This window comes from Podarcis bocagei (assembly GCF_964188305.1).
Source record: "Podarcis bocagei genome assembly, chromosome: 1".
NCBI classification, from domain to species: Eukaryota; Metazoa; Chordata; class Lepidosauria; order Squamata; family Lacertidae; genus Podarcis; species Podarcis bocagei.
This window is the reverse complement of record NC_138125.1, coordinates 68812655-68830895: the sequence shown is the minus strand read 5'-3', so window position 1 is coordinate 68830895 and position 18241 is coordinate 68812655. Positions and strand designations below refer to the sequence as shown.

Genomic DNA, 18241 nt, shown 5'->3' with positions numbered 1-18241 from the left:
ATATCTCTTTTAAGTGGCTAAAAAAAAAAGGATGATGGAACCATGTTTGGGGGCATGCTTTAAACCCTCCTTCCCTTGTAAAATACATATTATTAATGCCAGTGCTTTTTTTCTAGAAAAAAGTACTGGTACTGCTTGAATACCTCCAGAAAAAAGCACTGATTAATGCAATATCTGGGTCAAAAATGTCCCAATTTAATTATAGTTTTAAAAGGACCAGTGAGATATATTTGACAAAATCATTCCAATTCACCAATGTTAAACAATAAAACTGTATTAAATGTTTTATAGCATAGGGGGTACAGCTATAGTATTTGGGGTCTTTAACGATCACCCCCATTAGTTTCTATATGTATAATGAGTCACTTCCTTTCAACTCAAATCTTCCAGAAATGCATATTTTGAAAATATTTTAACACCTTCACTGCTGCATCAGCTTAGATCCTATATATTTTCAGTGTACAGTGTTTCGGTCCCGTCCCCCCCATTTCTTTTCATTTGAGTCTGACCACAACGTCATTAATGAAAGCTTCAGCTTAAAGTGAAGGAAGGACAAGCACATCATGGAGTATTAAGTGGAACAGGTTGGAGAGGAGAGTTTTATACAATCTGTGTAGCCCTTTGGGATCAGTGATGATGCCCTACATTAGGGGTCAGGGTTAAACCAGAGCCTAGGACTTGCCGATCAGAAGGTCGGCGGTTTGAATCCCCGCGACGGGGTGAATTCCAGTTGCTCGGTCCTTGCTCCTGCCAACCTAGCAGTTTGAAAACATGTCAAAGTGCAAGTAGATAAATAGGTACCGCTCCGATGGAAAGGTAAACAGCTTTTTCGTGCGCTGCTCTGGTTCGCCAGAAGCGGCTTAGTCATGCTGGCCACATGACCCGGAAGCTGTTCGCCGGCTCCCTCGGCCAATAAAACGAGATGAGCGCTGCAACCCCAGAGTTGGTCATGACTGGACCTAATGGTCAGGGGTCCCTTTACCTTTAAACCTTTTCAGCAGGGGGCCAGTCCACTGTCCCTCAGACCTTGTGGGGGGCCGGACTATATATTTTTTTTTGGGGGGGGGGAATGAACAAATTCCTATGCCCCACAAATAACCCAGAGATGCATTTTAAATAAAAGGACAAATTCTACTCATGTGAAAACAAGCTGATTCCCAGACCGCCTGCAGGCCGGATTTAGAAGGCGATTGGGCCCGATCCGGCCCCTGGGCCTTAGTTTGCCTATCCATGCCCTACATAAACACAGGGAGGGGAAAACTATGGTATTTTAGAGCTACCGGCTCATTTGCAAGCTTTGCCAGAATGCTCAATTGCTGCCATCCTGCACTTCATTGAATTCTTTATAACTGTGCACAACACAGATAAAATGCTACCAAACCAGGATGTCTGTGTCATTTATGGAGTTCATTTGCACTTTGACAGAGGCGTCAAAATGTTGGTAAGTGTGCCCCTAATTCAGTCCCATCATAGGTAACTTACTACATCCTAAGCCTCAGCTTGAAAGAGTTACTCCACCTATAAACCCACAATTCCATGCTATCTCAACTTTATAAATGTTCTTCCCCTTCGGCTGAAATTTGTCATGCTTAAATTAATCTTTAAGAGCTCATGCCGTTATGAAAATGTTTGACCAAAATCAGTTGAATCACTTTTGAGTTATTCAAGCATAAAATATTATATATTTTCCTTCTTTAAAAATTAAGGCATCTTTTAAAAGAAAAGGTTATTTCTTTTAGCTTATTTCAGCTTCACATTTGCTAAGGATTTAACCCCAGTTAAATATTCTTCAAATTAAACAAAGGCCTATGAAGGAAGTGAAATAGGCTACACCAAATGTCTGCAAGGGAACAATTTCAGGGCATTGTGGGCATTTATTCCCCAAACATTTTCCTAAATCCTTTTTACTCCAGCACTGTTTACAGCCATTATTTCCCTATGCTGTTGCAGCATTATTTAATTCCTCTAATCTCTACTTCATCTCAGCCAGTCAATAGGCATGGAGGGTGAGGTAACATCACAGAGAGAAAATATTATATTGAGAGCAATTCCCCTTGGACTGGTGATTTTAATTAGGAACATAATGCCCCTCTGAGCTGCCAAACCTCTTGAAAATTAAGGTGAGGGTCCTAAGTGGCCCAGGCTGCTTCCTTTAAAGTGGCGTCTTGCAAGCTCTTTGCAACTACATTGTGCTGCATGATTCCAGTGGCAAGCTAGCTGACTTCAAAGCTGCAGGTGAAGGATGTCTGTATGCTTGTGTAGACTGAATTCAAACCAAACCTGCAAATGGACAACTTCAAATGGGCTCAGTGGTGGTGCCGATCAGCTGATAGGCACTATCAGTGATTCCCACTTGCTAAGGAACAACTGGGAGTGCCCTTTCAATTCCCAATTGTTCCCCTGCAGCTACATCTTGACCTGCCCCACAGGTCACATGGGGCCAATGGATGTGCTTTGCAGAGAATGGACTTGTGGACCAAATTAGATCTCTGTGGCCTAGAGCTGTCCTAGCCAATTACATGCCCCACCCCAGCACAATTTTCTTTCTAAAGTGGCAAAGTGCTTGCAACCTGCCACATTAAAAGGAGGCGATCTAAAGTGTGATCCCTCATGCTTTCTTGGAAAGTCACTAACTAAAGAGGGCAGGGGCAGCAGCTGCAATCCCTCAGATTGCCCAAAGGGAGGCATGGGAGTGTAAGGTTGCATAGACTTGGTTATCCTTACTTAAGCCCTGTTTGAAAAATCCAGGCTCTTATTCATAAATATCACAGAATCAATGGATGCCTAACATTCATTATTTTAATGGTCCTGACAGTAAAACTGTCTTTGTAAGTCACCAATATCTGGCTCTGATAAGTCAGTAAATTTCAGACCCAGCTGAACTAAGCTTTTCTCTTCTCTTCTCTTCTCTTCTCTTCTCTTCTCTTCTCTTCTCTTCTCTTCTCTTCTTTCTTTTCCTTTCTTTTCTTTTCACTATTGACCCACCTTCCCAGTCTCAGCAACCATGATCCACCAGATTCCACCCTAGTTCTTTGCCTGTTCCAGAATATGGAGTGCCAGTTTACTGAAATTTAAATGTGAAAGCCCTAGAGTTACATAATGGTACTAACACAATGGACAGCCCCAGAGCAACTACAGTGGTACCTCGGGTTAAGTACTTAATTCATTCTGGAGGTCTGTACTTAACCTGAAACTGTTCTTAACCTGAAGCACCACTTTAGCTAATGGGGCCTCTTGCTGCTGCGCCGCCGGAGCACAATTTCTGTTCTCATCCTGAAGCAAAGTTCTTAACCTGAAGCACTATTTCTGGGTTAGCAGAGTCTGTAACCTGAAGCGTATGTAACCCGAGGTACTACTGTAGTGTCCGAATTGCAATATATGCCTCAAGTCAGGACCAGGTCACATGTTGCACAGGAATAAGCTTCTTCCCCACTTATATGGCTAGGCTTCTCTGCTAGAAATATTCTGCTCTATGACAAGATCAAGCAAAACACACCCCACCCACTAGCTTTATCAAGCATAATGCAAAGCAAAAGTGAATTAGGTATTTTGTGCACATATGATACACATACAGTAAGAGGATGTGCAAACAAGAGAACATTCAAAATACATGCTACACAGGGTGTTTTCAGTTTTAGTTTTCCTGTTGATAATTTATGCTGCTAGGTTATTCCCCCGCCCGCCCTGCATGCAGAAAGAGAGCACACATATACAAGTAAAATATTAATGACAAGACCCTGATTCCACTGGCATAAAAATGTCTCACACAGTTCATTCAGAGCCTATCTGACATCCTTGACTTTGTGGGGTTTTTAATTTCCTAGATCTAAGCATCTGCTCCTAACTTGAATAAATGATCAAATGTGACTTTTCATTCCTTTTGCTCATAAGCTCCAAAAATCCTATATCCTCTGTTAAACCAACAGCATCTATTTACACTGTAATTTGTCAGAAGCTGTTTTTAATATAAATAAGTAGCAGCGGGCCCAGTGGCTTATTTTCTGGGCTTCAAAAATATGCAGCCCAGCATGGCAATAAGGAAGAGAAAGCTTTATTTGGTTTTGGTAGTCTCATTCTTCCACTCAGTGTGGCATTAATGAAATTCAGCATGATTAATGGTCTGGCCTTTCTATTTATCATCCTTATCTGCATAAGTATTTCCTGATCTCTCTTTTCATCCTATTCTGGGGCTTCACCACAGTCTCCTATGACCTTTATGAATTTTTAATGGAAAGTTCCTAGGGTCAGATCCTTACTAGTTTCTCAAGGAAGAGGCCCATTCTGGGGGAAGTGTATAGAGCGCAGCAGTTGCTAAAAACCATTTTTCATGGCTGACAATCTCAGGTCACACCTTTGGTCCAGGTCATGCATGCCCACCAATGTTAACAGGTGCTACCCTAGTATTACTAGAGAAATCGCTCACAGTAGTCCAAATTATTTGATGGGAATTGGAGTGCAAAACATCTGGATAACTCCAGGTTGTTATGTGCCTTGTTATTCCTACACTCTGGAGATGGGACTTAAGAAGCTGTTACTGCACTGAATACAGCCATTGCATACTCAATGTTCCTGCACTGGCTCCATGTCCCTGGTATTTGTTGGGCAGGTGGGGTTGAGGATACTTGCAGGAAGATAGGCATCCTGTAAATGTTACTACTTGGACAATTTACAAAATGCCCATATAACACACACACACACACACACACACACACACACACTCCACTCTACCCCAACTAAAAAATATGCAGAAAATTGAGGTCCAAAAACCCAGGTAAATAATAACAATAGCAATGTTTGGCTCTTAAAAACAGAGAATATGCAACCTTCCCCTAACCTGGAGTTATTCAGATGTTTTGCAGTCCAATTCCCATCAGATATTTTGGCTCCCACCACTCTTCCTCATCCAGCCAGTCCCTGACAGCTACACTCCTTACCAACTGCTGTTCCACTCTCTCTTGAGTACCTTTGCTTGACTAAAGTGTACTCTTTGAAAATGTCTCTTGCTTGCCTGCATGGAGGGCAATGTGTGTGTGTGTGTGTGTGTGTGTATGTAGAAGCCTACCATGAAAAAGTAACATATCTGCTGCTCCACCCATTTTGCCTCTGCGCCCCCCCCCCCAGCACTGTCATGCAACTCCCAGAAGTTTGCCCACATGGAAGGCAGCCCTCATCTTCCACAAGGGGCACATTCGACATGGCACTATGGACTCTGACCATTTAAAAAGCTGATAGAAGCTTCTACTGTAACTACAGCTCTTGCACCGATGCAATTAACTTAGAGGGGTAAACACACAACATCCCAGGGCATGGTGCGAAGCTGCATATGAGGTTACCACCTTGCTGAAGCTAAGCAGGGTTGGATGTGATCTATGGGAGACTTCCTGGGAACCACATGTACACTGCCTTGGGCTCCATGACGGAAAAAGAGAGAGGATATAAATGTAAAAAAAATCAGATAAATTACCTGAGACTTTTCCTTGACCAGCCAACACCTTTAAAATTGGCTTATTTCAAACAAACCATAGTTTAGACTAACTACAGTTTATTGGGTTCGGACAAAATGACAAGCTGTGGCTAATCTGAAACGAAAGCTTTTGATCTTGTGATCAGAAGCAGGGGGGAAATGAGACTGAGGCTTAGTGCAACTCATTCCCATCATGATAAACTATATGTTGAAACCAGCTCAATGACAGTGCTACATTTCTTCATTTCTGTAAAAACAAACTGATGCTTCAAGATCAGTTAGGCTGAATCTGTACTCATCATATTTCAGACATAGCTGGTCAATATTTACAAGGGAAATGACAGCTTAACAGTAGTGCATTGCCATAGTGCTGCCTGCTGCTAGGGTCACATGCTGTAGGACTCTGTGTTGGCCAGCAGGTAATGGCTTTTCCTACCTGCCTTGCCTATTCTCCAGCCCCGGGAGCCTTCATAATGGAGCTGTTTCCAGAGGAAGCACTGTGAAGGGAAAGATACTCTTGTTTGCCATCAGCAGGTGGGTGGTTTCACTTGTGCTGCCCCACCTCCAGCCTGAAGAACCTTCAGAAGGGAGCTGCTGCCACAGGCATCATGTGGATGTGTTTTAATGAGATAAATAGAGTGATAGTTTATGAGTCATGGGGCGCAGAGAGTGTCTGTATGAACTTAACAGTGCTTTGTTTCTTTTTTGGCTGCTATATTGTTAATGTTGTTAGTATTGTTTTATAGATTACAAATGCTGTATTGATTTGCTAAATGCATAATATGACTTTTGCTTTAATTGTGATGTTTGACTTATTCTTTTAGGTGCCGCTTTGTTAACAGCGTTTTATAGAGTGTAACTGTTTCACCGATGATCTGTTAATTATGCTATATGATTTATGCTGTATTTGTGATGTTCGATTACGTTCCATCATGTTATTGTTATTCCTTGTTTGTAAATTGGGATTTACAATTGGGATTTATTGGGATTCATCTGAATGAGAAATATATACACTAATCAAAGAAATATAACAAATCAAATAAATCGTTTTACATTAAGCCAGTGCTAAAAAAAAAAATGTTTAGGGGTACTCTCATTTTCCTGCTCATATTGAAATACTGTCCCTCAATGAGGCCAAACTTAGATTCACAAAATGTTTAGGGGTATGCGTCCCCCTGCATTCCCCCAGGTAAAAAAGCACTGCATTAAGATATGGATACACATTTTCTGCACAGTGAAGGATCCTGTAAGGGCATGTGGAAGTGAAACAGGTTTTCCATACATGCATCCACCCTGCCATACATATGGAAGCACATTCCTAGCCAGGGGCGCTTGCTTGTACGGAGGCTCATTCTCACTCAGGAAACCATGGGCTTTAAATGAAGTATTGATTTAACTGAGAACTCACTATGTGCAGTGTGTAAAACAGTAGTAAAAATGCTTGCTCTTCATTTATTTTATTCATCTGAAACATCAACCATCTTATATACTTCTTAGCAACCTTCCCTATAATGACCAAATCTCCTAATGCAAACATTTTTACCTGCATTAAGCTAAAATATTAATAATGTTGGAGTCAAGCTACTAATTAGAAAGGTATTTTTTTCCTCAGTTGGCTCCATGCTGTTGCCACCATTCTTCCAGTCCTCGAAAACCTGAAGAGACATTCTTCAGAGCCCATTAATTGCCTTCTACTAACTCAATGAGACGGCTTGTCTGAATAAATCAAGCTGTCTTTGGCCTGTCTACTATTGATGGGTTTCTGCCAAGCTACAGAGAACACTACCTTCCCTTTTTTTTTGTAAACTCAATATATTGTTTTCCAACTAGGATGAGACATTCAACTTCATGGCCAGAAAAGCACACAGCACAGGGATTTCTTTTAATGTGTTCTTCACACAGTGATATTTCAAGCACTGAAAAGTGAGTTAAATACAAAGTCCTAAAACATGTACATATCACTTCATGTATAGCAACAAATATAAAACCATGTGAATGCATAGATTTTACTTTGAAAGCACAGAAGTGTATCTCATTATTTAGGAAAGCAATGTGTCAAGAACCACCCCAGAAGGTTGTATTTATACATGGTTTTATTAAGCCCTGGCATCCACAGCAAACAAGGCCTGTGCATATTTCTGTACTGGAAGATGCAACGAGGTCCTGCATACATAGGGCTCTTAGCTGAATGTCCACACTCTATGAGGACTGCGTGTACAACCCCCAATAATATAATATAAGCCAGGCAAACAGCACCAAACACAGTCAACACAGGTACATTTAGCCTGGAGAAGAGGAGATGTGATAGCCATCTTCAAATATCTTAAGGGCTGTCACAGGAAAGTTAGGGTGGGTGATATATCGTTATTTTGTCTCTTATCGGTATGAACTTCAGACCGCAATAAAGGTTTCATATTTTTTCACTCTGTAAAGCAGCACTTTACTGCAAAGTAAATGGCCATTTCCTGCCTGCCCATCTGCAAGGCATAAGCCCCTGCCACCACTCAGCTGCCTAAAGGGCTTTACTTTGCAGTAAAAGCTGCTTTCTGCCTGCACAATCTGCAAGGTGCAAGCCCCATGCCTCTTGCTAGAGACAGACCCAGCATAACAATAGGCTTCCTTGCTGAGGCAGGGAGATTTTGATCAGCAAAAAAAGTTTATTTTCTCCCCATAAGATTCACGTTGCTTTGAGGCACACACCTTGCCTCTTGCTGGCAGAATAGAGACCCAGCTCGATATCCAGCTAAGAACGGTATCAGGGTCTCTACTCTGCCTAGCAAGAGCCACAGTGTGGAGCTTATTGGCAGAAAAAGAAACTTTGCTTATTGGAATTTTTGTTCCTCAGCAGTGCTGTAGGAGAAGATTCCGTTCTTCATTTTAAGATCAGTGTGGCTTGGCTCCAGATTCTGTTCTGAAAAGGATCTAGGGGTCTTAATAGACCACAGGCTTAACATGAGTCAACAGTGTGATGCAGCAGCAAAAAAGCTAATGCTATACTAGGCTGCATCAACAGAAATATAGTGTCATGAAGGTAAAGGGACCCTGACCATTAGGTCCAGTCGTGGACAACTCTGGGGTTGCGGCGCTCATCTCGCTTTATTGGCTGAGGGAGCCAGCATACAGCTTCCAGGCCATGTGGCCAGCATGACTAAGCCACTTCTGGTGAAACAGAGCAGCGCACGGAAACGCCATTTACCTTCCTGCCAGAGCGGTACCTATTTATCTACTTGCACTTTGACATGCTTTCAAACTGCTAGGTTGGCAGGAGCAGGGACCGAGCAACGGGAGCTCACCTGTCACGGGCATTCGACCTTCTGATCGGCAAGCCCTAGGCTCTGTGGTTTAGACCACAGTGCCACCCGCTCTATTTTGCCTTGGTCAGACCACACCTGGAGTACTGTGTCCAGTTCTGGATGCCACAATTTAAGAAGGATATAAATAAGCTGGAACACGTGCAGAGGAGGGCAACCAAGATGATCATGGGTCTTGGAAACCCAGCCTTGTGGGGAACGGTTGAGGGAGCTGGGTATGTTTAGCCTGGAAAAGAGATTGAGAGGAGATAAGAGTGGCCACCTTCAAATATCTGAGGGGGTGTCACCTGGAAGATGGAGGCAGCATGTATTCTCCTGCTCTGGAGGGGGAGGACCCGAATGAATGGTTCCAAGTGACAAGAAAGGCGATTCTGACTAAACAACAGGAAGAACTTTCTGACAGAAAGAGCTGTTCAACAGTGGAAAGGACTCCCTTGGTAGGTGGTACACTCTCCTCCATTGGAAGTTTTTAAGGAGAGGTTGGATGGCCATCTGTAACCTAGTTTTCAGGCGACATGTGGCACCTAGACCAGGCTTTCTAGCACTGATCTACACCAGGTCCAAGTCTGTTACAGGGCCAAGTTCAAGGTATTACTATGGGTATATAAAACCCTTAACAGAACAGTAATATATTCTCCAGAAATCTTTAATGGTTTAGTTAAGGATGTTATCGCTGAGTAAATTTTCATTTAATTACCGTATTTTTCATCCCATAGGACGCTCCGTCCCATAGGACGCACCTAGTTTTTTTTTTGGGGGGGGGAAATAAAGGAATTTCCCCCCTTTATTCCCCCCCCCCAAAAAAAAGCAGGTCAGGGAAACAGAACCAGGCCGAGGAACAGCGGGATGGCGGCGCTGCGCCTCCCTGCTGTCCCCCAAGCTTGTGGGGCTGGCTGATGTCTGCCCCGCGCGAGGGGCGCTCTGCATCAGGGCGCCCCCCCCCCCGCGGGGTGGCAGGCTGCTATCCGCAGCGTGGGGAGCCTTGCGGGGAACTCCTGCAAGGCGCCCCACGCTGCGGATGTCTGCCTGGCGCGGGGGGCGCTCTGCTTCAGGGCGCCCTTCGCGCCGGGCGGCAGGCTGCTACCCGCAGCGTGGGGAGCCTTGCGGGGAACTCCTGCAAGGCTCCCCACGCTGCGGATGTCTGCCTGGCGCGGGGGGCGCTCTGCTTCAGGGCGCCTCTCGCGCCGGGCGGCAGGCTGCTATCCGCAGCGCGGGGAGCCTTGCGGGGACCTCCTGCAAGGCTCCCCATGCTGTGGATGTCTGCCTGGTGCGGGGGGCGCTCTGCTTCAGGGCGCCCCTCGCGCTGGGCAGCAGGCTGCTATCCGCAGCGTGGGGAGCCTTGCGGGGAACTCCTACAAGGCTCCCCACGCTGCGGATGTCTGCCTGGCACGGGGGGCACTCTGCTTCAGGGCGCCCCTCGCGCTGGGCAGCAGGCTGCTATCCGCAGCGTGGGGAGCCTTGCGGGGAACTCCTGCAAGACTCCCCACGCTGCGGATGTCTGCTTGGCACAGGGGGCGCTCTGCTTCAGGGCGCCCTGCCCGCCGGGCGGCAGGCTGCTATCCGCAGCGTGGGGAGCCTTGCGGGGAACTCCTGCAAGGCTCCCCACGCTGCGGATGTCTGCCTGGCGCGGGGGGCGCTCTGCTTCAGGGCGCCCCGCCCGCCGGGCAGCAGGCTGCTATCCGCAGCGTGGGGAGCCTTGCGGGGAACTCCTGCAAGGCTCCCCACGCTGCGGATGTCTGCCTGGCGCGGGGGGCGCTCTGCTTCAGGGCGCTCCTCGCGCTGGGCAGCAGGCTGCTATCCGCAGCCTAGACATCCCTGCCGGACCTCCCGTAGGGCTGCCTAGGCTGCGGATGTGTTCCTGAAGCCTGGAGAGCGAGAGGGGTCGGTGCGCACCGACCCCTCTCGCTCTCCAAGCTTCAGCAAAAGCCTGCATTCGCCCCATAGTATGCACCCAGATTTCCCCTTCATTTTTGGAGTGGAAAAAGTGTGTCCTATAGGGAGAAAAATACGGTATAGGCATCAAATTTAGATTTTTATTATTTAAAAAATATTTCCCCAGATTATTATAAGCTCCAACCTTATTTCAGACACGGTGATATACTGAGGTATCGCAATGTTTAGCTGGCGATATATCGTGAATTTGCTGATGAGATGAATTGGATTGACCCTTTCCTCCTTCTTAAACTAGCAGTACTATTAACAGGTTATAATCATAATCACATGAATGTGGGTGGACTTGTGCCTCCATCCTTTTTCAGTTGCAGATAGGGCATGTTGGAAGCTGTTATTAACCACATGCTACTTGTGAGACACCACCTCATTATTTGTTCTCCAATAACCACCTCATATTTGTAAAATCTATACCCCAGCTTACATTATCGATGGGACCCTCTTGCCTGCAACTACAAGCTATCAAAGGTTTTAAAACTCAGCTAACTTATATTGCAGCTGACTGAAGCAATACCAATATCCTCACTAGGATATGGCTAAAGCTGTATGTACAAGAGCACTGTGGATGGCAGAGAAAGCCTTTAAGTGCAGTCCAAGTGAAAAGCATCCTGGACATCTCAGAAATGTCACTTGGAACTCAGGAGCACGACAAAGAACAAGTGAAATGGTATTTCTATGAATTCCTTTTGACAGATTTCTATCAATCACACCAAGTACAAACTAAATAGCTATAGTTTAACTTGTGAAGCCCATGCTCAAATTGTTTTACACCTGCCAACTTAGGTTTAACTTTATGTTTAAGTGCTCTTACTTGAAATGCTTAATATTATTTTAAATAAAGGTTGTGTAAACCCTACTAAAACTTAACTTATTCTACTTCAATTTTAATGCAGGAAATGGCTCAACAAAATAAGTTTGGTTTGTGAATAACCAATTAATCGACTGCTTGTGGCAAATAACTGTTGTTTCTGGATGACCAGACAAGGAAGCTTAGTTAAAATGGAGAAAAGTTAGTTCTTGTAATGTTGTCAATGTGCCACAAATGCACAGGTGTGCATTCACTGGTGATCTAGAAAACATCTCCATGGATTGATCACTTTTGCATACATACTCACAGGCCGTATTCACTAAATCAAATGGTCCTGAACCTTTTGAGAACAAGGATCCACCTTTAGCCCAAAGATGCAAAAAGACCCTATTTTTAATTCCACACTATATACTTGTACAGTGGTAATGTTGCTGTTGCAACCCACCAAAGGTCAGTCCACTACCCAGTGTGCCTCTCTACCCAGCAGGTGAATACCAATGGATTATAAAATAGTGAAGAATTTGTATAATGTAGCAGCCACTCAGCATCAAATGATAAAACTGTGGGCACAACTGTACAGTAAAATCAGTGGAACCTAATTTGCTTCTGACTCGCCATAAAGAAAAGTATTTACTCTGTTTCCAAGATTCAGGGTTGAGTGCCAATTCTTATTTAGCTAAAATGGGGGCATCCACACACAAGAGGAGGTATCAGCAGTTTTAAGGAAACCTCAAGGTTTGCAGATGTACAAAAAATGTTTAGAAGAAAAGCACCCCCAGGGCAGGCAGGGAACCCAAGAACAGCCCAACACAGAACATGTTCAATAGCCACAGAAAATTGGAAAAGAAAATGGACATGGCTGCTCAGCTTCAAGAACTGCTGATCAGCTAGCTGAGAAACAAGGCAAGAAGATTAAGGGAGAGAGTAGAAGGTACACAGTAATATCATTAGGTCTTTTCCTCCATTGTCCTTCAGTCTACTTGTCACTTTCTCCTTCATCCTCTAAAAGGAATGAGGAAAAACAGACACAGATACGAGAAGCGTAGAGAGAATCTTCTCATAGTCTAAAGAGAATTCATTTGCTGGTTCACACCGAGAAGCTATTTTTAAATGTTGTTAGGAACAGAAGAAGTGAGAGCTTCCCAAAGAAACCAATGGAGAAATCCAAGGTTTCCGTGTAACCAGGATTGGACACCAGTGTAGCTACCACATCCCACCTTCTCCAAATGCAACTCATCGTCACCATATTGCAAGTTGGAAAGGCTGTGGATGAGGAAATGGTTTATGACAGGCCTGCAGTGTAGTTCACGTGAAATACTGCAGCTTAGGCTCTGAGTGATCTACAACAAATCTGTAGTGATGTCCAGGAGTATTAGACCCCAATTGAAGGTTGGATTCGAGCTAAATGAGCAGTTTTCAACAGCACTGCTGCAGTATTATCCATTGCCTTTATTCCCACATTGCTGGTTGGCTTGAGAAATATGGAGTGCAGTTCAGTGTTGAATCCTCACTGAAGACTTACGGGACACAGTAGTCTTCTGTTAACATTGCTGGACAGAACTACTGAGGCTGCTTTGGATTTCCAGTCAAAAATACCCTATACATCTCAGGTTGAAGTAAAAATCCAGCTCCTTAAGTTTCCCTCTGGAGCCTCATTCCAGGCCAAATCCATCAGTTCAATTGACTTGCATTCCCCTTTAAATGTCCAAGAACTAACAATATAAATAGAACATACATGAATCAAGTTCCAAGTTACAACAGGGAGGGACTCCTGTATTCGATGTTAACCCCCCCCCCATTCTACTTAGCCACAGGCCCTGGTAACACCTGTGGCACACTGTAACATTTTGTTGCAGGGCGCCATTTGTAAGTAAATCGGATGACTTCAACAGTGTGGTCCAAAAAAATTTCCCCTTGAAGTCCCGCTAAGTTCAGCAGAATAAACTTTGTAGTTAGTAACCCCCAGTTTCAGAAGAATGTAAATGCCACTAAGGAGGCACTTCTTCATAGCTTCCCATACTCACAGCTTATTAGTAAAGTAATCATCAGAAAAGCCGAGGCAGGTATTATATACAATGAGAGCACTTCATGTGCATCATATTGTGTTAGATGCATGATCTACGCTAGCCCTGTGAACAGTTATGCTTCCAGTGCAAATGGGCTGAAGAGCAATACGGACTAAAGACTTGTGCTTGGGAGCTGCATGTGCACTAGGTAAAATTTCACGCAGAGAAACAACGCAGATTTAGCTTAGGCCTTTGGTGATTTATCTTGATACATGTGCATATTTGGATCAGGAAGATCTCTGATCTTCTTCAGCAGCCACAGAATGGGTCAACATTCTTACAGAAAGTAGAGCAGAACCAAAGCAGCTGGAGGTGCTTCTTTAAGAAAGAAACATTTAAATCAGAACGTTTATCAAAAAGAAACCAAAGGCACTGCACTAAAGACATAATCCAACATAAATCCCATAATCAGCCCCAAAGGCTGGTATGCAGTCTCTCTGGTAGGAAACAAGAGGGAGGGGACTCAAAAGCTTGTCGGCGAATAAAAAATGCAACCATGGGACATAGTATGGGATTGTTCCTAAGAAAAGCAATAACGTAAAAACCCATCTGCTGCAAAGTATAACATCCTGCCTCTACCTTCCACCCTGCAACATCTTAAATGTGTTTATGCACAAGTCAATCCTCTGTGATTTCAGTAGGACTTATTTCCAAACAAGTATGCTCAGGATCAGAGCTCAGTAGTCATTTCAAGACAGAACAGAAGCACCTATCAGTTTAACAATTCAGCATGCCCACCTCACTTAAATCCTGATCAAATGAACTTACCAAAGTTAGCTGCTAGCTTTCAAATAGCTCAGGAAGCAAGCAACTTCTACGCTACCCAGCGAAAGGATTACAACTAATTAAACGGTGGTAGCATCCCTTTGCTCCGTTAGTCCCAATACAATCAGCCCCTGCCCCTGAAACATGTTTTAAAGAAAACAAGGTATGCTGCCAGTTGATTTCCATAATAAAACCAAAGGTATAGAGATGTGTTATATTGCAAAATGCTTATATTACTCGTAGGAGATATAGAAGAGCAATTTAACGCTCTGTCACATTTTATTTGATTGTTGTGCACGTGCGCGTGCTTGTGTAAGCAAGGCAAAGAAACAATTCCTGTAAGATCTGAATAGCTTAAGAGCTACCCAGCATGGGATGCCTTTTGAACACACCGCCCTGGTCCCACTCTGAGTTCAACCAGAGCCACAGCCATGATTTGGTTCCTGGAGATGTGGTTATTCCGACAGTCCTGCATACGTGCTGGTCTTACAGCAGCAATAGAAATTCACAGGATCTAAAAATAGTTCAGAGATGGTACTTTAACTCTGCCCGATGACCATCTCTGCAACGCTGTACACACACACGTGTTACATGGGAACAACTCTCACTCAACTCCCAGGGCTTCTCTCTGAGTGAGCAGGTCCAATATCAGAATGCAAACCCATGATTCTAAAGCTATGCTCAAGAGCAAGTTCTGTGAAAATCAACAGGATTCATTTCTGCATCCATGCAAATCAGCACATAAGATTCCATTGAAACAATGGGTTTGGCGCCTAAATGTGACTAGGGTTGGGCGCTGCGTCTAGGAGGACGCGTGCTCTCTGGCTGCACAGACCGGGAACATCAACCCCGGCCTCACCATTTAGGAGTAAAGTCCTGGTCGCCTCAAAATCAGGGCAGAGGGAGATTTCTGAAAAATGGAGGGATGGGATCGGGCGATCACTGACGCGCCACCTCTCCAAACCCAGCCTGCGATGGATGCCTATAGATTTCCGACGAGGGAACTGAAGCCCCTTGTCCCGCTGAAGTTCCTTCCCGGCCCCCCCCCCCCCAGGATCGCGGCGCTTACCGGAGTCTGTGGGCCGGGGTCTGCCGCTGTCCCGCAGGTAGTAGTTGAACTCGAGGCAGCGGTCGTTCTCCACCGTCCCGTCGGAGCAGAGCTCGACCAGCAGCTTCAGCGCTTTCTGGCAAATCTCGTCCTCCCTGCCGCCAGGCATCGCCCCCCAGCATCCTTGTGAGTGGAGAGGAGCTCTCCGGTCGCTCACACGCGCTTCTTCGGCTGCCGCTGCCGGCCGCCCGCTTGCCGTCGCCGCCGAGGCAACTGGGGAGACGCCGGCATACTGGGAAGAGGGAGCAGCAGCAGCAGCAGCAACGCCGCCCCTCCTCGCCGCTGCCCAACTTCGCCTGGCCGGCCTCGGCACTGTGCAGGAGCCGCCACCGCCGGGCGTGACCACCCCGCCCGGACGAGGAGGAGAAGGAGGACCCCGCCACCAGTTGCGCGCAAAGCCAGGCGCCCAGCCAGCCGCGCCTCGCTCGGCTCCAGGCGGCGCCCGAACGGCTCTCCCTGGCGGCCGCGAGCCTCACTGCAGCAGCCCGGCGCCAATAGGGAAGGCGCCTCCTTCCGCTCAGCGCCCAGGCTGAGGCAAGCTCGGCGTTTCCCCGTGTCTCCCCTTCCCGAAGATTGTCAGCTATCGCATTTCTTTCCCCGCCCTTCTTTTTCTGGAACAACATTTCCCTGGAGACCTGACGTTCTGAGCACACACGTGGAGCAGCTGCCTCTCCTCAAGTACTTGGGGAGCCACATGAAGAGAAAGTGCTGTTTTCTTAAGGCAAATAAAGCAAAGCTGATTCCTAATCTTGGTGCTTTTAAAAACAATTCTCTCACAAAAAGTTTCCTTTTCGCAACACAGTTTTCCTTCACACACAGGTTCTCCGCCTCCCTCAGTTTCATTTTGCTAAGTGTTGGGGGGACTGAAACAGACAAAATTTGCCGCACATGAGGTTGTTTTTCATTTGATCAAAATAGGTTAAGTATTTTCCAACTGGTTCAACTGCACACATATACCTGCTAATCCTTACTTTAAAGTACCAGCTGGTGCCCCAGAGGAATCTTACCACCTGCTAGTGCCCCCCCCCCCATTTTGTGAAATAGCATGAAGTAGTTTCACATGCTGGTGCATACATACTGCTAAGTAATACCATGTATTTTCAGGTTATGTTGGGTCACATGGAGGCACGGTACGCTTATTTATTTCCCCAATTTATACTTTGCCTTTCCACTTTTAACAGAGTGTTCAGAGCACGATATAAATTGTGATAGACAATATAAATCGTCGAGAGGGGCTGGGAGCTGGGGGCACTGTTATATGGGGGTTCCGCTCCTTTCTCCTGGGCTGTGTCCAGAAACTGGTGTTGGGGGATGAGTGTTCAGACCCCTGGGCTCTCACTTGTGGGGTGCATTAGGGTCCCGTCCTCTCCCCCATGCTTTTAATATGTATATGAAGCCGATGGGAGAGATCATCAGGGGGTTTGGGCTGGGTGTTCATCAGTATGCGGATGATACCCAGCTCTACCTCTCTTTCAAATCAGAACCAGTGAAGGCAGTGAAGGTCCTGTGTGAGTGCCTGGAGGCGGTTGGAGGATGGATGGCGACTAACAGATTGAGGTTGAATCCTGATAAGACAGAAGTACTGTTTTGGGGGGGCAGGGGGCGGGTGGGTGTGGAGGACTCCCTGGTCCTGAATGGGGTAACTGTGCCCCTGAAGGACCAGGTGTGCAGCCTGGGAGTCATTTTGGACTCACAGCTGTACATGGAGGCGCAGGTTAATTCTGTGTCCAGGGCGGATGTCTACCAGCTCCATCTGGTACACAGGCTGAGACCCTACCTGCCCGCAGACTGTCTCGCCAGAGTGGTGCATGCTCTAGTTATCTCCCACTTGGACTACTCCAATGCGCTCTACGTGGAGCTACCTTTGAAGGTGACCCGGAAACTGCAATTAATCCAGAATGCGGCAGCTAGGCTGGTGACTGGGAGTAGCCACCGACACCACATAACACTGGTCCTGAGAGATCTGCATTGGCTCCCAGTACGTTTCCGAGCACAATTCAAAGTGTTGGTGCTGGCCTTTAAAGCCCTAAACTGCCTCGGTCCTGTATACCTGAAGGAGTGTCTCCAGCCCCATCATTCAGCCCGGACACTGAGATCCAGTGTCGAGGGCCTTCTGGCGGTTCCCTCGTTGCGAGGTTACAGGGAACCAGACAGAGGGCCTTCTCAGTAGTGGCGCCCACCCTGTGGAACACCCTCCCTTCAGATGTGAAGGAAATAAGCAGCTATCCTATCTTCAAAAGACATCTGAAGGCAGCTCTGTTCAGGGAAGTTTTTAATATTTAATGCTGTGCTGTTTTTAACACTTGATTGGGAGCCGCCCAGAGTGGCTGGGGAAACTCAGCCAGATGGGCGGGGTATAAATAACAAATTATTATTATTATTAAATAAAAGACATGGCAAGAAGCACATTAAAATCGTAACAATCCTCAGTTCTTCTAATAGCAAACTCAGCTACTGAGTACTAAGAGCTGTGGCCAAACCAAGACCACTAAAAACCAAGAGGGCTATAGCAGCCTCCTAAGGGCAACCTCAATATTTTCAGAAGTATGGAATAAAAATAGTGTTTACAAACAGTCAAGTGGGAGCCACAGAGGGTAAAATGGGGTATCTTGGCAGAGGACATGGCTGGCAGGAACCCTAAACAGGAGCACTGCAAATGACAACATTTTGTTCCCAGTGGAGAACTTGCTGGGGCACCCAAACGAGCAGAACTGAATTCTCTGCGCATCAGCTGACAGGCAAGGAGTTTAATCCTTTTCATCAGCAGGA

At 45.8% G+C, this 18241-nt stretch overlaps 1 protein-coding gene across 5 annotated transcripts in view; it reads right to left on the bottom strand.

Moving 5' to 3' along the window:
* Positions 1–15888, bottom strand: part of SYT9 (synaptotagmin 9) — an 86276-nt gene extending 70388 nt beyond the window's left edge. For 4 of the 5 annotated variants that reach the window (XR_014009196.1, XR_014009197.1, XM_081198363.1 and 1 more), the window contains exon 1: positions 15434–15692. Coding sequence is in view for 3 of the 5 variants with exons in the window: in XM_081198363.1 (XP_081054489.1) it covers positions 15434–15581 (148 nt within the window). In the remaining 2 variants the exon portion in view is untranslated. Of the gene's footprint in view, positions 1–15433 lie in introns of all 5 variants that reach the window. The other variant, XM_081198364.1, reaches the window with a different exon arrangement.
* Between the last annotated feature and the right edge of the window lie 2353 nt (positions 15889–18241).